The sequence below is a fragment of the Apostichopus japonicus genome, chromosome 3, assembly GCF_037975245.1.
Source record: "Apostichopus japonicus isolate 1M-3 chromosome 3, ASM3797524v1, whole genome shotgun sequence".
In the NCBI taxonomy this organism is placed as follows: domain Eukaryota; kingdom Metazoa; phylum Echinodermata; class Holothuroidea; order Aspidochirotida; family Stichopodidae; genus Apostichopus; species Apostichopus japonicus.
In genome coordinates this window covers 20,769,756-20,790,593 of record NC_092563.1, presented here as the reverse complement: position 1 = coordinate 20,790,593, position 20,838 = coordinate 20,769,756, and the positions used below count along the sequence as shown (strand labels likewise).

General features: G+C 37.7%; 1 protein-coding gene across 5 annotated transcripts in view; it reads right to left on the bottom strand.

Moving 5' to 3' along the window:
- The window catches only part of LOC139965415 (monocarboxylate transporter 12-like), a 60,282-nt gene that overhangs the window by 38,756 nt on the left and 688 nt on the right, over positions 1-20,838 (bottom strand). For 2 of the 5 annotated variants that reach the window (XM_071967746.1, XM_071967744.1), the window contains exons 2-6: positions 18,179-18,475; positions 11,538-11,974; positions 9,878-10,103; positions 9,138-9,281; positions 1,292-8,549 (exon numbers count right to left, since the gene is read on the bottom strand). In XM_071967746.1, coding sequence (XP_071823847.1) covers positions 8,344-8,549; positions 9,138-9,281; positions 9,878-10,103; positions 11,538-11,974; positions 18,179-18,475 — 1,310 coding nt within the window. In that variant the 3' untranslated portion in view covers positions 1,292-8,343. The remainder of the gene's footprint in view (positions 1-1,291; positions 8,550-9,137; positions 9,282-9,877; positions 10,104-11,537; positions 11,975-18,178; positions 18,476-20,838) is intronic. The other 3 variants (XM_071967745.1, XM_071967747.1, XM_071967748.1) reach the window with 3 other exon arrangements.

Here is a 20,838-nt window from a genome sequence, read left to right as displayed (position 1 = left end):
AACCTTCGTGACAGCGCAGCATACAATACAAAGTAATGTCATTTGCAACTATTACCATTCTCTCCTAATATTTACTTCAGTTTATGCACTCAACTGCCGTTTTTCCTCGAGACATCAAGTTGGTTCTGCATTTTTGTTTCTTAAATTATTTCCTTATGTTTGTCCTCTCATAAGTAACTCTAAAAAAATGTAGAATAACCCCCAAATTATAAAAAATATATATATTATGGTCATAATTGGCAGTCGCTTCATAAATTCTTCTTTTAATCGATATAATTAAACTTGAACGTGGGCGGAGACAGGGCTTGCGTAACGTAAAAATGTCATGTCCGTCTGGGTGTGGATCGCGTCTCAAAATACAAACGAGGCTTCTGAATATACTCTACTTTCCAATTTAATGTTACTTCGCTTCATTAGCTTTGTACATACAATACTATTATCAATTAATTGAGTAAACCAACTAATGCATAATTAGAGTGTAATATACTTCCATCGAAGACTGACATCAAAAATGCAAACTAAACAAAAATACACACATACACACACACTCTCCGCCTGCATGAATGCATAGCCTATGCATTCATGGGTTACGATTATCATCGAAACCAATAAAACGGAAACGGAGGCGACATAAGATCAATGTAACTCTAGACCTATAGAGCAAAAAGCCTTGAACATAATGGCTCCCTGCTTTCATATGAGCTAAAGAGCAAACATTTAGCAAAGAAAAACATAATTGCTTAATCATAATCACCAGCTAAGTATACACATGTCGATGCCACTTTTTTTGAATTTCGTTTGCATGATAAAGGAAAATAATCTTTGACACTTCTACAATATCGCGGGTAAGACACGTCAGTTGTCTCTACTCTAGTCACCAAGTGACGAATTAAGTGTATAAGACAACGGAGAAATTAATATATAGCCTATACGTATGCCACCGGAAACATCAACAATGTTCTTTTACCGAATATGATGTAGCTTGCTGAAGACTATACACAATAGGTTGCGGAATTCTATGATAAGTTTATATTTTTCGGTATAGTTCTGCCAACAATGCACTATATATAGCTTATAAGTTACATCAGTGAAGCCCTAACAACGCTCAGGGTATACATAAGCTTCCAACTCTTTAAAATACTAAGCAAAGTAAGGCAAGCATACAGGCCTATATAGGTTATAACTACAGCGTAAAAATGACAACAACGTTCAATATCTAATTGATTTCGTCCTTCTTATGACCGTTGAAATTTCAGGACGTTTACAAGAGAATGGCAATGGAAAAACTTACCATGGTGGAGTTATTCGCGTTATCTCCTGTGAAGCAACTCAGATTTCTTGACAGCTCGTTGTTTGATTTATTGTGTGATAGCCTATATCAAAAAGTAATACTGAACTTAAAACGAAGAATCTATTGACTGTTTGATTCTGACTTCCGTGAACAACAGTAGCATGCCCCATTGAGAAACATTTTCAATACGTTCTGGTCAGGTTAAATAAACTAGGGTGGGTCTATTTGATGACGCTCTCGGATTAGGAATAGAATCTTGGAAATCCCCCAAATTGCCAAAAAATGTTAAAGAGGCCATGACACGAAAAATCCAACTAATCGAGAGTAACTTCCTCTGAATATATGAGAAAATTTATGTTCAAAACTATCCTTATCACCTTGAAAACCTCAAGGACTAATTAGTAATTAACGTTTAAATATTCGCATTCGAAAATAGATATCTGAGAATGCGATTTCACAACAAGACAATGATGACGTCATGTTAGGAACACAGGTGCCAAACCCAGGCATGTACCGGATGCGCGACGACCATACCGTTCCATATACACGCACATTTACACTCAGTCTGAGAGAACAACCACTGTATTACGCTATATCGTTAGAAATTTCAAGTTGTTTTACAACTGTTGTAAACTATCCGAGAGAAATGCCGGTCTGTTGTGTTGTTGGGGGCTGCATAAATATCATAACCCATGCAATTAGCCTACATCTATGGCTGAAGGACGAAAAAAACACGGCGATTATGACCAAGTTAGTGCACAACACCCGATTTCACTGAGCCTAGCCAGTATGCAGCTCCGTATGAAGCGAACACTTCACGGAAGCATACTACGATCCCTCCTTTTTGTTATGGAATAAAACGAATGGACTTAAACGGTTCGACATAAAAGAGTCATTCTTCTGTCAAGCAATCCACAAAAAACTACTCTGAAGACCAGATCGGGGAATAGGAAACCTCCAATGGGGCAAGTGGCGATCCTTATGAGGTAGCGCGCCGAGCACTAGTAGTACTAGCATTAGCGTTACTATTCTGAAGTCGCAATAGACGAAGGGTTTTGCTGTATCATCTAAATTAACACCCCCTTCATTGCTCTATTGTATACTAATAGGATATGAGGTTAGCTTCAGAAGTGATGGGTTACATCTTCTTGTGAACAAATCTCAGTGCCCCAACTTATTTCTGGAATATGCTGGATCAGTTAGTTATAGCAATAATTTCTTATTCCTGTTCCAGGAAAACCATTTTTTATGTTTTGGAGGGAGTGGGGGTACAGGGGATGGGTCAAAATAGGTAGGTAAAAAGATTTTATTCCAAAGGGTGTTTAATTAAATCTCAAAGCGATTTATTTTTAAGACACAGAGCCAAAAATTCACACAACGTAGTTCAAGTCTTAAATCATTGAACAAAATTTATTCAATATCAGTTCTAGACAGTCATTCTGGACAATCTGAACAAGCCTGTGACTAAAATAACATTAACAACAATCATTGTATTATATGACATAAAAGTAAAACTGTACTTTCCATAAACATTATCATTCTTAAATTACACTAATGTAATTTGTGACATCAAAGAAGGTTTAAAGAAAACAGCTTACATGAAATTTTTTGCTTTAAGCCTACAAAGCAGTTGCATGTCCATCGCTATCAATCGTTGTGACAAAGTAATTAGAATAATCCAGAAGCAAATACAATAAAGGGTTATTTAAACCAAGAAACACTGCACGAAGTAACTCACATGCAAAAATGTTACCCACGCACGACGACACCTACAACACTGACAGGCAACGTGAAACACAGCATCACACGCATTTAAACAATCGAAGACCATTAACAGGGTGTACTGCTGAGTTTCTGAAGAAAGACTGTAAAACAAACCAACTGCTGCTGAAGAAACAAAGTCTAAACATTCAAGAGTTCTGCTGCCTCCATTGGTCTTTATTATGACTTTTCTGTCAAATATCATTGGTGATATGGATATTTTGTCCTCCAGATTAAAGGTACGAAGCAAACGTCTGGGAGGTAAATGCTCCTAAAAAGGTCAATGCCCGTTCCCTTATGCACATATTATATGACATCACGGTCACGCCAATACTTGTGTCCAAATGCTTCAAAACATGCCTTTCATTGTTGATGTTGGGTCTGGAAAATAACCTTTTCATCCTGAATTAAAAGTCTTGAATTTCAATATATCAACACTGAGGGAACCCTGACGGATTGATAATATAACACAATCGTAGTTTAGAAAAGGTGTTTCTGGAGGAATTTCTCAACCAAGGCTTCCTATACAATGAGTTTTCTCATGGCAACTTGAATCCAGTGTAATGACCATTGGCTGGAAACTCAGTTCTGATCCTTTGGACTGCACATGATGGTAGCACAACCCTGACGTGTCTTGCTAGGAACCCCAAGTACCATTGAACCTGTTGACGGTAGGCTATGTATCTGTACTGCCTGGGGAAAAATTTATGAAAGTTCAAAAAGTATTAATGTTGGCCCATGATGTCCACAATAACAAGCAAGCATACAATGTACAGTTATGGTTACATTTGTTGTGGTTTTACACCTTCCATTTATCATGAAACATTCTTTTGTTTCAGAAAATTGATTTGCAAAACTCCAGGCCAAAGTACTAGCCAAGTAATAATGTTTATGAAATAACACATATGCCTACCTAGCATGGCTGCACAATGCAACTTACATCCCCGAGCCAAACTTTCAGTAACACAACGCACAATACGGTTTAGGGGGTTCCGCGAATTCCAACAACACATGCACAAAATGGACGGGATTTTGTTTTCGAATGCTTCGTTAATAAATTCTTACCACGTTGTATGCTCCTTGCAAACGTTTCGATCGGATTTCTTCGATATGTCGTGGAGCTTCGATTTCGACTCGTTTAACAGGCTCGAACTGATACGGTTCTAACACCTCCGGTCCACCCTCAACGTTCTGTTCAATATTGGAATGATCATCGCCTTCACTCTCTGCTTCGAATATGAGAAAGGGCACTCTAATTATAGCCCAAATTCACTGCCTGGTGAAGAACCACTATCACTTTGAACTTCGGTTGCCGCAATTGGTTCTGGATCCGCCATTTCACAGGAAATTTTGATTTGATATCGCACTTGTGATCGGTGTTTTGTTTAGTAACTACTAGTGGCATGTGTACTTGTCTACTGTGTACGAGAATGGTATGTTCGGAGGATCGTAAGCAGCGACAACAAATGCGTTCAAAACGTGACGTCACATGACGTCATGCGAATCGGAAAATTTTCGAGTAAACAAAGTTTCAAACGCCGAAAAGGGTAAATTCATTCTCAATTTTCGACTTGAAAAATCAAGTTTTAAACTGGCAGATTGGTTGATACATGTTCTAGAGAACACTCTTTGATGGATCCCAAAAATATAGGACTTTGAAATTTTCGTGTCATGGCCACTTTAATGATCGAGGAAGATCCACGTAGGTATTCCTTAAGTGCGCCCTCATTTAAAATCGTAGGAATCGTATTAATCCTAAATTAGTCGAGCTTATAAGGGGTAATAGTTGATAGGGATTCTACCGATACATCATCACACAACGGAGGGATTACATGAGATTGCAAAGCTGACTTTTTTAGTTTTTAAAGACTTATGAGTGAGCACTTCATCAACGGAGGATTAAGTAATCAAGATCATCCAGGGCCGGAATAACTTACAGCAAAAAACTCTGAACCAAACGAGAGGACATGTAATCCCTCCTTTGTGTGATGTGTCGGTAGAATCCCTATTAACCATCGCCACTTAGGCTATGTTTATTAAGGATTCTTCCTCACCATCACACTACACATCTAAATCTTAATAGGTCGCATTAGCCTGTCTTTTATAGCAAGTGCAGTAACAGGCTGTGTTAGCAGCCAATAAAGGATCACGTTTCTTCACAGTGGTTACCCTATGATCTTTCCGACGAACAAGAAAATGGAGACTTCAGTACACACAGCCTGTGTTCATGAACTTTCCTAATAGGCCAAGGTAAAATGTGTAAAAGTGCAGTACACCACAGTCCCTTGTAGCAAAATGCGTCAATAGCGTTATTTGAAGCACTTCAAAAACCGAAGGGGTATGGTATCGATTCAAAATTGTTTTTGTATTTCTCATTTTACGGTACATGAAGGTAGGAGCACTGAAATATTTCTGTCAAAGCGATTTCTCTTAATTTAAGACAAGTTTACTTTGCAAAGTCCTGTCACTTCTGGCTGAAACCCAAGTAAAATAATTGTTCAATTTCCTAACATATCCAAACTGGATCCACTTTATATATATATATATATATGTATATATATATATATATATATATATATATATATATATATATATATATATATATATATATATATAATTATTATATTCTGTAAAGATTCCCCAATGTTATGTTCCGTCACACACTAGGCTGAATCTAAAATACTGAAGATCCTAACATCTTAAAGTCGGTTAGGTTCTGGTCCGTAGACCCCGTACCGAACTCTGCTTCTTCTTTTTGTCTCTCGTTCTGTTTTGCAGATGCTACGGTGGGCCACTAGGAACATTGGCAATACAATAAGATAGACGACTGTAATGTCGACATTTCGATTGGCTGTTTGACGTTTCATCTGAAAATTACGACGCTTTATCTCGATGCTTTCCGTCAAAGTATCGACCTTGCATCTCGAAATTTAAATTTTCGGTTGAAATTCGTTTGGACAAACTGTTCATAAGAAGATCGAAATTTCGACGGATTAAAGAGCCTCAGGTATAACGAAGTAAAAATTGATCACTTTATTGTTGAGTTGTTCATCATGTGGTGTCCACGTCCATGACGCTCAAGAGGACGTCGTCTTGAACGTTGTTGCGTTGTCGAGAAATTTGAAACTTTCTTTCGGACAAACGGGTAAAAATGTTGCAAGTCATCACTCCATCTCCGTACTCGAAGCTCTGTGACGCCCCTGCGCATGAGGCATGTTCTATGTCCTTCCCCTTGGTGATGGTATAATGGAAACTATCACATGTTATCTATATATAGCACCTTGTACCAAGGTTTGCAAAATTCGTCATTTCTGTTCAGTTGTGCTACAATTTCGTGTTTTGTTGGTTCGTTGTTTGCACACGAGCTGGCAATAATCAGAAAACGAACACTGTTTCAGAGATAACTGATTAAGAATTTATGTTGACTGATTAATATTTGTATGATATGCACACAAAAACTAACATGGTTGATTGTATGAATGTAATGTGACAAACCTAATATGTCAAGGATGAATAACATGGAACATTTGGTTCTTGTCCCGTGTTAAAAATCCATTTCTTGCAATTTGATGAAAATTCATGGCATAAAGTTGAAGACATCATGAAGATGTGCTTACTATGTACTAACATCACCATACTAGTATGAACCAAGTTTAACGTTAAGCCCCGCCCATTTATCAATATTTATGAGATGAGAACCAAGAACAATATGGCACATCTACTCATCATGTGGCATCTATTTACCAAGTATCACATTGATTCAACCTGTGTTTGTTGAGATATCGTGTTGGCAAGCTGGTTTTGACGATTTCCCCCAAAAACCTACCCACCATGAACATCTATGGGGGAAATTGTTGTTACAAAGAACATGCACTTAATGTAATAGTTACATCACCATACCGAGTAAGAACTAAATCGGACACACGGTTGCTGATATATTAACATTTTAAGAATTTTATGTTGAACCCCGCCTACTCATTGATATTCTTGAGATAGGAACCACAAACATTAGGGAACATTTACAAATCATAGGGAATGAACTAACCAAGTATGATATTAATTCAGCATGTGGTAGTGGAGATATACAAGCTAGCCATCACATACACATACACACACACACACTCGCCAGCACGATTGCAAATCTTACTGAGCCTTGTGTTGTAATATTATTATTATTTTGTTTTAAATTTTCAGTTGATAATTTGGGAGTTTATGTCAAGGTTCTATAAATAGAAATGATGAATCTACACAATACGTACACATGAAAAGCACCCACACCTCAAACAACACATTGACAGCACTTGTATTTGAAGCAAACACTTATAAGTTTCTTCTATTACTATGTAACTATAGATATAAGCTATCAGCGAGCCTCTTAGTACTTTAAATTGTTTACAACATCAAATTTAACAAGGAATACGTTTTGGTCCAAGACACTCAGACCTGCAGTCTCAACAGCTAGAAAAGGAATCCGTCTCGGTGATTCTTCATAGATACTACAATGGTTATTCAACCGGAGAACAGACACGTAACAGGTACCTGGTTTAAGAGACCCTCTGTAACTTCACGATTTTGCAAGACGTACGCCGACATAAGCCAATGCTTTACTATAGATTCATTGTGGCAACTTGGAGTCGAAACTATAGCGTAATGTTACACCCAATTTAACTCAAGATAGATAGGGCAAACATAAGTATAAACAATTGTAGTACTGTTGACCCTGTTTTCTCGGTATTGCCTATAATTGTATAGATTATTGGAGAGTTCAGGCTAACAACAATATCTTGCTTCGCCGATTACGTGTGTTCACGAATAGGCGCTTCTAATAAGAAAAATATGTTGAAATTGATATGCGCGACACACAGTTGCTACTATTTAAGGACAGTAGTTGAGGCGTAGCGAATGTGGATGGGGACATAGGGTCGGGGATAAAATATCATGTTTTCCATATCATAAATTTGGAGTCCCTATAAAACCCCAAAACTATACGGAAGGGAGGAACGATCTTCGTTCAAATATACAATTTGATGAATCGGAATATCTTATTATAGATATATTACACATTTCTACAACGAAATCTGTTTAATTTGTTAGTCAGTAGTAATGCAGATCTCTAAAGGGTATATTTTTTTTACGATTACTGACCAGGAAATACTGACTACGGTATGTCATTAGTGCCATAATATATGGTATCACTTGTCATGTAATTGTTCGGCTTATCCCAGGAGATTAATATCTAGATGATCTCCACACGTTCTGGAATATACTTATCATCTTGTGTCTTTGGTTTACTACACAGATGTTTCGGTAGACACACGTAGGTACAAATTCTTCTTCGATTCGTTACATTGACGCGGTCCTGTTGATACTTCAGAGCGTCTTCTCACAAGTTTCTGACGCAGGAGGACCATCGACAACGACAGAGCAGAAACAAGTGATGTGGTTGCTACGATGAGGAATGAAACCCTATATGACCCAAACTTATCGTAGATAGCACCTGCAAATGAGAGCGAAACGATGGATTAGCTCGTTGAATCGGCGAATATTGCAGTATTAAAGGTTTCATGGTGAATTTGCTACAACCTGGTGGTAAGCTGAAGGGAAAAGACGGGCCACATGGAAACATAATCACCTACTTTACCCACCAGACGCTGGGCCAGGAATGCTTTGCCCACATTTATAGGATTATTATTACAACATACACCTGTGGGATAACAACTATTCTGTATTTCTTGCCTGTGAGTGACTGGATATACCTTTTAATTACACCCTCGAGCTATCCGATATGGAGAAATATTACATCGCTTGGTGTTCAGAATGACACAAACAAGAATAACCCCGATGCAATACGTATAGCTCTAAATGAATTTATATGGAAGTTGGGAAGACAAAGGTTATTTGGACGATACACCAGCTACTCACTTCGCATAAACAATACACCAGAGATAAAGAAGAACAAATGAAAGATTAGGAATTACAATTATTACTAAATTATTTTACAAAGCAAAAAATACTTAAAGCCACAAGCACAGCCAGTCCAATAGCTTTGAGAAAGTGCAGACTGATTGGAGTAACTTTTATTTACCAGCTGGGATGGTTCCTGTAAGAAACCCTATTCCTCTGGATATTGATGTTAAAGTTATCACCTCATCGCTGCAACTCTGTCCTAGGGTTTCAATACTACAAGGATACAAAAGAACGTTAAAGGCCGCACGGAGAATACCGGTCACTGCAAGAAATAAGAATCATATACTTGCTCATTTGGTTTCACATTCCTATTCAGTAGTACTGTTCACGAGAAGGGAAATGCATGGTATATCTTCACACACTCTTTGGCTTCGATATTATAACACATGTGTATGTCATTCGAGAATATTTCTCATTGCATCAACACATAATATAGTACTGACATGCATGACCACAGTGACAGTACGAATAGTATTAACGAGTTAATATTATTCTAGTGACAGTGCATGGCTTGCAAAGGATTTCAAAGGTGAGGGGTAGGTGGTGGGGGGGGGATGAGTTGTTAATTTCTCCTGATTGATTTAGGTAGCGGCAGGGGTTTTCTTTCTTGTTCTCTTTGAGTCTTTGAACTCAACGCACACAGACTATATGATCTGGCCTACACTGGAATAGACGCCAACATATTCCCGTGTCATACTTATCCTTTGTAAAAGATTCAGAAATCGATAAAAAATATCTTTATATCGGGAAGAAAATGTCTTAAAACATTACGTCCTTGTCTAATTCGCTATAGTACGCATACGATAACGCTATACAAATTAGTTGAAAGTAAATGAAAATTGTTTAACTGAAACTTACCACAACTCAATACGACGAACTGTGGAAAGGTGGACGCGACAACCATTGCCAATGAAAGGCCAATCATCCCGATGACCTTAATCAACAGAAGGTACGTTTTCTTGAACGGGAACCTCTCTCCAATGACAACAAGTGTTACCTTGGTAACCATTTCAAACGTGGCGGTAATTGTCAAAAGCATAGCACCTTGATGTGAAGTTATACCGACACTCTCATAGTAACTGATCTGGAAGATACAGAAGTGAAAAGTATAGAAGGGAATTAATTTCCCACAAAACATCGTTATATATATCGTCCGTGCCCTCAAACTGTCTGAGAGAGAGAGGTGGAGAGAGAGAGGGGGAGAGAGAGGCTTCCCTTACAGACAGGTTGTAAGAATTTCACGGCCTTCGTTTGGTATCCCACCATATTCCACCATGCAGCCAGGAGATGTCAGATTCTCGCCTCTCCGTTGCTTCCTATCATGGTGTTTCTCTGACGGAAGCTTGTGGTCGTATGTAGTGTCCAGCCATACGTCATAGAAGAACGATGCCAAAATCAACCTTTTGATGCTCATGTTTTGCAAAATAGCAGATTTCGTCAATTTCATTTTCAAGATTCAAAATTTAGCACTGCATTTGTAAGCAACAGGTTGCAAATGCTGGAATTACTAACGCAAACATTACATGCACGTGTAAAGATCTCTCCACGTTGAACAAGCAATTTTAACGAAGACATTTTAACCACATCTTGCAATTGTTTGTTAGATTGACCCGTCACTTGTTTTATCCAATAGACGGGAATCTTTCAAACCTGCATCAATCGCCTTCTATAGGTACCGTAACTCGGTTAAGTTTCCCTCTGTGATATGCCAATTGGTACCATCGACTTCTAATACCACCGTCACGTGACTGGCGCAGATTCGCGAATATGTCGCTAGTTGCGCAGACGGTAGTTCCTATAGAGACATACCTTGTTCATCGGAACCTGCCACGGTCGATTGAGTAAACACACATATTTGCTTCATTGGTGGTTGTATCTGCATTTCATGTCATATCCTTGTTCTCTAGAAATAAAATTTAAGATGAATCTACCCGGTTAGAGCCAGTAACTTCAGTACCAAATAACTTATGAGTAAAAATATATAAAGCTGGAAATATGAACTAAATGACATATGATCGATGATTTTTACAATGATAGCGGGAAATGAAATGTCCTCTACCAAACTGTACAAAACAATTGTACTTGTTGCGACGATACTATTGCATCACTGCAATGAGATCGCGACTTGTATTGCATTGTGTTTCTGGTGCAGGGAAGATGGGGGGGGGGGCGGAGGGAGCGGTGTGAAGCTGTTTTTCTTTTCAAAGAAAACAATAAGCAAAAAAAAACTTATCAAGTAGACGATGCAAGTTCTCACCGCCAGTTTCAGCAATCTTTCCGGTCCGATTCGTTCACTTTTTCATCTCGAAAACTAACTTTGCTCTTTTGAGAAGGCAACAGTGGCAAAGTGTAAATAGCATATCACAATTCGGTAAGACAAATGGCGATGTTACTGTACAAAGGTGGACATGCCACACAAATGAATATATATATACAAATATACATATATATATATATATATATATATATATATATATATATATATATATAATACAAATAAGCTTTCTTTCGAACTTACTATGTTTATGAAGAAGACAGCCCATAGCATAGCACACGTTACGGTAAAGATACTATAGAGACACGCATCGACACATATAACCTTCTTCCATCTCTCTATACGCGTAGCCGTTGTCTTGGGTGTGGTCACATCTCCTCTGTCCACTTTCGACTTATCGTCTTCCCGCATGTCGCGGTCAATTTGATGCAGATTGGTTTCTCTTGAGGTACAAACCTTCTGTTGGTGTATTCGAATATCCGATGTGCTTCCTGATATTGCCTCGTTGTTATCTTCAAAGTCCCTTCGTGATGATTCATAAACTTTGTCTTTTGGAGGGAACATCAAAACAGCTGGTGGTAACGACAGTAGAAGTGTGAAAGCACCGATGAATTGCAGGGTTCTTCTCCACCCAAAGGCCTCTACGCTCATATTTACTGGTGTACTACAAACAAGTGTAGCTGAGTTGGTCGGGAAGAGAAACAGCAACAATAACAAGAGCCCAAGGGCACTGTGGTTCCTTGCTTGGGGTATATGACAATACACATCATATTATCAAGCAAGATTGGGCTGAAATAGTCCAAGTAATTGTCGTACATGTTCCCATAAAGTAACCAACACTATAGCCAACACTTTTGTGATCACCGTAAATGTGATCAGATTTTATATCAAAAGGCACTTTTGAGATCTAAATATGGCGTCGAAAATGTAAGAAATATAAGAGACCTACAAGCGTGTCAACAGATATGATAACAATGGTGACCTCAGATGACATGACCTTGAAGTTTCAAAATGTTCCACCACCCCATTCACAACTTGTCCCAAAATATCAACCATGTCACACCTTGGCATTGAGATTTAATTGCATTAAATGTCAAAAAATTAACTTTTGAACTTGTATGTAACTTTACACACAAAGGTCACCCGGAGGTCAACCAATTGACATTTTTGATCGGTGAGACCTAAATAGAGCATGACTGTAAAAATTCAAACATTTTTTCTTTGCCCATTTTCTCCCCCCATAATACTACTTTTTTAACATTAGCTGACCTTTGGTGACCTTGGATCACATGACCGTTAAGTTTGAAAATATTCCCCTATACCATTTGCAACTTGTCCAAAAAAATCAACCTTGTCACACCTTGGCACTGGGAGTTATTGCATTAAATGTGTGAAAATTAACTTTGACCTCATATAACTTCGCACATGAAGGTCAAATGGGGGTCAACTCATTGACATTTATGATCAGAAGTACCTTTAACATCTGAAAATAGCATCGAAACTGTAAAAATCCACAAAACACGAAAAGGTCACCAGAGGTCAAATTGAGGTCAAGGGTCACCCAGATGCGGGTCAACAATTGGATTACATTGGAGCAACTCCCAACCCTAACGGACAATTTGTTCTTAAGTTGTCGCAAAAATACTAGTTTTTTATCATTAATTGACCTTTGGTGACCTTGTATCACATGACCGTTAAGTTTGAAAATATTCCCCTATACCATTTGCAACTACTCCAAAAATATCAACCTTGTCACACCTTGGAACTGGGAGTTATTGCATTAAATGTCTGAAAATTAACTTTGACCTCATATACCTTCGCACACGAAGGTCACACAGGGGTCAACCTATTGACATTTATGATCAGAAGGTACCTTTGACATCTGAAAATAGCATCGAAACTGTAAAAAATCCACAAAACACGAAAAGGTCACCAGAGGTCAAATTGAGGTCAAGGGTCACCCAGATGCGGGTCGACAATTGGACTTCATTGAAGCAACTCCCAACTCTAACGGACAATTTGTTCTCAAGTTATCGCAAAAATACTAGTTTTTTATCATTAATTGACCTTTGGTGACCTTGTATCACATAACCGTTAAGTTTGAAAATATCCCTCTATACCATTTGCAACTACTCCAAAAATATCAACCTTGTCACACCTTGGAACTGGGAGTTATTGCATTAAATGTCTGAAAATTAACTTTGACCTCATATACCTTCGCACACGAAGGTCACACAGGGGTCAACCTATTGACATTTATGATCAGAAGGTACCTTTGACATCTGAAAATAGCATCGAAACTGTAAAAAATCCACAAAACACGAAAAGGTCACCAGAGGTCAAATTGAGGTCAAGGGTCACCCAGATGCGGGTCGACAATTGGACTTCATTGAAGCAACTCCCAACTCTAACGGACGATTTGTTCTCAAGTTATCGCAAAAATACTAGTTTTTTATCATTAATTGACCTTTGGTGACCTTGTATCACATAACCGTTAAGTTTGAAAATATCCCTCTATACCATTTGCAACTACTCCAAAAATATCAACCTTGTCACACCTTGGAACTGGGAGTTATTGCATTAAATGTCTGAAAATTAACTTTGACCTCATATAACTTCCCACACCAAGGTCACACAGGGGTCAACCTATTGACATTTATGATCAGAAGGTACCTTTGACATCTGAAAATAGCATCGAAACTGTAAAAAATCCACAAAACACGAAAAGGTCACCAGAGGTCAAATTGAGGTCAAGGGTCAACCAGATGCGGGTCGACAATTGGACTTCATTGAAACAACTCCCAACCCTAACGGACAATTTGTTCTCAAGTTATCGCAAAAATACTAGTTTTTTATCATTAATTGACCTTTGGTGACCTTGTATCACATGACCGTTAAGTTTGAAAATATTCCCCTATACCATTTGCAACTACTCCAAAAATATTAACCTTGTCACACCTTGGAACTGGGAGTTATTGCATTAAATGTCTGAAAATTAACTTTGACCTCATATAACTTCGCACACGAAGGTCACACGGGGGTCAACCCATTGACATTTATGATCAGAAGTTACCTTTAACATCTGAAAATAGCATCGAAACTGTAAAAATCCACAAAACACTAATAAGGTCACCAGAGGTCAAATTGAGGTCAAGGGTCACCCAGATGCGGGTCGACAATTGGATTACATTGAAGCAACTCCCAACCCTAACGGACAATTTGTTCTCAAGTTATCGCAAAAAATACTAGTTTTTTATCATTAATTGACCTTTGGTGACCTCGGATCACATGACCGTTAAGTTTGAAAATATTCCCCTATACCATTTGCAACTTGTCTCAAAATATCAACCTTGTCACACCTTGGCACTGGGAGTTATTACACTAAATGTCTGAAAATTAACTTTGACCTCATATAACTTAACATACAAAGGTCACCTTGGGTCAACTTATTGACATTTTTGATTGATGAGACCTAAATTAGAGCATCAAACTATAAAACTTCAAACATTTTTTTCTTTGCCCATTTTCTACCCCCAAAATACTAGTTTTTTGACATTAATTGACCTTTGGTGACCTCGGATCACATGACCGGTAAGTTTGAAAATATTCCCCTATACCATTTGCAACTTGTCCAAAAATATCAACCATGTCACACCTTGGAACTGGGAGTTGTTGCATTAAATGTGTGAAAATTAACTTTGACCTCGTATAACTTCGCACACGAAGGTCACACGGGTGTCAACCAATTGACATTTTTGATCGGAAGGTACCTTTGATATCCAAATCTAGCATCAAAACCAAACATTTTCTTTTTTGCTCGTTTCCTCCCAAAATAAGCACATTTTTTCTAATGTGACCTTTGACCTTTTGACCTTGGTTTCAGATGTAGTTTAATCTCCTGATTCCAAAAAACAAAACGAAAAGTCTGTACAACCATCCTAACTCCGACCGAAAAACTTTGACCCCATATAACTTCGCACATAAAGGTCACACGGGGTCAACCTATTGACATTTATGATCAGAAGGTACCTTTGACATCTGAAAATAGCATCGAAACTGTAAAAATCCCAAAAACACGAAAAGGTCACCAGAGGTCAAATTGAGGTCAAGGGTCAGCCAGATGCGGGTCGACAATTGGACTTCATTGAAGCAACTCCCAACTCTAACGGACAATTTGTTCTCAAGTTATCGCAAAAATACTAGTTTTTTATCATTAATTGACCTTTGGTGACCTTGTATCACATAACCGTTAAGTTTGAAAATATCCCTCTATACCATTTGCAACTACTCCAAAAATATCAACCTTGTCACACCTTGGAACTGGGAGTTATTGCAGTTTTAATATTTTCGGTTTTTGGACCATAACTGACCTTTGGTGACCTTTGTGGGCACCAAAAACAATAGGGCACACCTTCTCCATATGGCGGATCTATAGTCCAAGTTTGGCCTCAATCCAACATTCCCTTATTGAGATAGAGCGTACCCAAGCAAGTGTCACAGACACACACACACACACACACACATACATACATACATACATACATACATACATACATACACACACACACACGCCAACCTGACTGCATAGGTTCCTTTTGCTAAAGCAAGGAACCAAAAATCGTACTATGAAATCAATCAATCAACCAATCAATTTACTAGAAACTCTTCCAACTACTGTTTCCTTTCTATTTTTGAAAAGAGAAGAATAACAATGGATGTCATAAACTATTATGTGTTTCTTTAAGTCAGTCTGATGGTTGTTTTCTGCACCACTGAAATATTTACAAGTTACAATCACGATGTAAGCCATATATATTTTCTTTTGTCATATCATGTTCTGATTAGTGTTCAAACGATTAACCTAATCGGAATCGGAATCGGTACGAATATTGCATAATCGGAACATAATCGGAATCGGTAAAAATTACGTGGAATACCAGTTATGTCATACCAATTATTCAAAAAACATATGGAAGGTGAAAATATCATTATTCAAAAACATATGGAAGTTGAAAATATCAACTGATGTATTAGGTTCGTTCTTTTACTACGAAATATTAAAATAAGACACCCTCTATACATCTTTCACAGTGTATACTTTCATCAATTTACGCTGCCAGGGTCGCCGATTTTGCTTCCCTCGTGGTTAGTGACTTCAAATTTCTTGGCACAGTAAGCATAGCAGCAATACCAATTTCGCGAATTAACGAATGTGCTTGACAGGGTCGGAAATAAGCGGGGGCGATGGACGATTCGCCCGCGAAAGTGCTAAAAAGCCCTCCTAAAGCACAATTACGAGTGCGAAAAAGAAATATAAGAAAATCGCCCTCGTTATATCAGGTGTCTGTGTAAAATTAATTGTGACATGCGTTTGCTTTAGCTAGGAATTGCAGTTGCAGCGCGAACCGCGCAAACAGTTTTCACATCCCGCATCATTTGAAGCAGTGCGAGAGGGTCACACACAATCACCGGGAATTTCCCGTGGCAAATTACGGCCTGCACAAAGCAATTTCAGTACCAGCGAAAATAACCTAAAATCCTCACAAATCTCCGACCACATGGTAGCCTTACTTCACATTAAGTCAACTGCATGGAATCTAACCTTGCCATCTGTTTATTTGCTCTAGTTGTGTCGCAAATAAAGAAAAAAAAAATGCGTAGCTTACTTTACAACTTTCAATTTGCTGGAAATCGGCATTTGTTTGGAAGGTACTGTAGGTGATATGTCTTATAGAGGGAATGTTTTATTTTTAATTGGAGTAGTTTCTAGTTGTTATTATTTCTTTACATCAATCTGGTATTACATTTTAGATTAATTTTAAACAAGTTACGATGGTACAATTTACTTTTCAGTTTGATTGGCCTAAGCTTACATTTTCTAATTGAACCTGAATGGAGTTAAATAGGTAACGAATAGGTATGTTTAACTTCAAGTTCGTATCATTTCTATTTGTTCATAAACGATATAATACTGAAAATAAGTACAAAATAATGTCGGAATGAAGGCAATATGTCATTAAAATTTACACTTTGGTAAAGATTGAAGATGGATGGTTTGTCTGAGATACTTTTTGAGATGGATATTTTGAGTAACTATTCTTAGCCCATTTCAAGCCATTAACAGGTGACATTCACGTCGAGGTGGTTAGGCCATTCGCTTAGCACAGTGCTGGCTAGGTAGGATGTCATATTTCCGTATTTTGGAAATTAAAAAAAAAAAAAAACTTTTTTTTTCTTTCCGAGAAACTCCAGAGGTAATTTGGTACATACAAAATGATACCATAGAGCCTTGTATAACAACGAAGCAAAAGGAAACAGGGGAAAATCACAACAATAATTGTTTCTGTCAAACTTTATTGCCGATTTCGTATATACGGGATATTTTCTCATTTTCAAATAATTGGAATCGGAATCGGTACGATTATGAACAAAATAATCGGTAATCGGTATTTTCTGTTATGCATAATCGGTTGAACACTAGTTCTGATAGTTTGATAACTGTTTTCTTAACAGTTTTATCATTTCGAGGAAGTGAGATCTTTTTTTGCTCTTACCTTAAGCGTCTACCATAAGACCAATTCCCAATTGTTTGATCCACGTCTTGTGTACAGATACCACGCGAATACGTAATTAATGTTCAGGATACGTTTCATAACATGAACATTAGCTAAGCTAACGTTTCTTCTATTCTGTCACTTTCGTCTCCTAGACACATTTTGCATCGAACATTCATCAAACGACAATCAAAAATATTGTGAAACAATGGAGAAAGCATAGTAAACGGCCGTTCACACCATTTCACATTTAAAGATATTGATGATTTGCATCATTCAGAACATGTGTACATGGATAGAATGTCCTAAAAATCAGTAAATTTTGCTCACCAGTGCTTCCTCCCAACGTGGCAAAAGATATAGCACGAACTGTATTCTTGGCAGGATAGTATTGAACTATCACGCCCAGCATGATGAACCAAGTTGTCCCTAGGGCGAGACCATAAATGGCGCCCAAGGTTACAAAGAGTTGTTGGACCGATTGCGCAAATGACGAGACGAATATTGCAGCAGACGCTACGATGATGACGAGGATAAGAGCTGGACGGTGTGAGAAACAGGATTCCAGAAATGTTTCCAGCGGAGATGAGAACATCTGAACACCCCATATGACTGACCCTATCCAACCTGTCGAATTTGGAGCAATATGATTGAAGGGATCATATACAGCGACGGCTGAAGTTGTTTTGCTTAACGAAAATGTTGGAGATTTCCTACATCTTAAGGTCAATATAATCACTTCTATATAGCATTTTGTAGTATGGTAAAGTATGGAGGTTTTAAACTTGACAAATACTTAAAATAATGCAGCTTGCAACAGTCAAGAGTGAATCGTTTGTGACGTCATCACCCAATTCAGCAGGATATATTTTTGATTTTCCTGACAATGTCAACTCACTTATTCAGTGAAAGCTCGCGTCCGCCGGACGGACGCAAGCAATCGAAGGTTTTGCGATCCAATTTGGGTCAACTTGAGATAACCTGTGGATTCCTTGAGCCATTTTTTCACCATGTGAGATTATACATGTTGACCCCTTGAAGCTCGGAGGGTGACAACTAATAAGACACCTTGTGAGTGGGTTAAAGCAGGACTATCAACTGTTTGAAATAGATTTGTTTTCCTGGAAGACTATTTTATTTTATTTAAACTATATATTTTATTGAGGGTGACCCGGTAAGCCAGAGCTTATCTTCCCGAGGCCCTCAGTTTCAAAGACAAATAAAAAGAATTTTTGAGTAAAAATCAAATTAAGACGGTAAGATACACCAATAAAAGAAGCAAATGAATGAGATATAAAAGGGCAGGTAAAAATACAGACAATAAGAGAAATAAAGAAACTAAAGAGAAATGAGAAACCATGTAAAATTGTATGAATACTACCAACGGTAAACAATCGCGTCTAAAGCCGCTTTGATTTAGGCACCTCCAACGTTTAAGCCTTAAGATAACAACTTTCAAGACTTAATTACAAATGAGATCTTTATTCTTCTTCTTCTTTTGATTTTGGTAACATGCATCAACGTATATTTGAACTAATGGAGCTGCAGCCTCAGAATGAATCGCTGACATCTCTTCGAATGATTTTTATCGCAATCTATAAAGCGAAATCAAATTTCAGCTTATATTCGCCTTTCGTTCGCTTCCCTTGTAGCCCTTGGTTACCCTCTCTTCTATCATGAGACCAGCCATGCATCTACCGCACTTCCAAGTTCCCCCTGGTAAACTATTGATTAATATTACTAGCCTTGAACTTCAAAATCGATATATGACTGAGCATGCTAACGAAAAAGGATAAAAGAACAAATCAATAAATATAAATAAATCAATCAATATATATATATGTTATGCGCTATCGACCGATTAGCGCCATCGATCGATAGCGCTGCGCTATCTATGGATCCGTCGTTAGCGCAAGCATCGGTAGATCGCGCAGGTATCGATCGATGGCGCAGGCAGATCGACGGATTGTATGTCTTTTTTGATAACTTCAGGATGACGCCTCAAGTGCTGTTTAATGGACACATTACCGATTTTTCTAAAAATTGCCCATTTAATTACCATTTTCTATGTAAATATTAATGATAAATTCAATAAAATTTTATCATTTGATAGTGATACAATGAGTTCCAATAAATTGGTTGTATCATGGAGATAACCTAAATCCATTGCTGAATCAGGCATATGTATCAGGTTGTATCATATGTCTTCAGGCCTTGGTTCTAAGAAATCTGCTAAATTACTGATGTGATTGGGCCAACAGTGACTATCGATATCATATAGAACTGATATATAGTGACGATATTCGTAAAAATGGAAAAAGAGCCAGCTTTTCGAGAACACATGCAGGAGACCGTCGACCGCCAAGCTGCTTCAAAAAAGAGCCCAGTCATTAGCACGGAGAAGTACGATGCCATAAAATCTCATCTTCTTCATCCAAGCATCAAGGTGGACCCGCACTTCCGACATTGGGTCAAAACACAGAATTTTCAGATTGTCGACCTTCCTGGCCTTGAGGGAAGCGCCAAGTTCCTGCGAATTGTCAATGCTGAAAACGTGTCGATGTCGTTAAGGGTATTCACGTAGACGAACTCAGTCTACGTCAAGGGTATTCACGTAGACGAGGCCTACACGACCTACACGACCCACGAACTATCGATTGATAGCGCAGCGCGATCTACCGATGCTTGCGCTAACGACGGATCCAAAGATAGCGCAGCGCTATCGATCGATGGCGCAAATCGGTCGATAGCGCATAACATATATATATATATATATATATATATATATATATATTTATATATATATATAAATAAATATATATATATATATAAATATAAATATATATATATATATATATATATGTATATATATATATATATATATATATATATATATATATATATATATATATATATATATATATATATATATATATATATATATATATTTATATATATATTTATATATATATTTATATATATATATATAT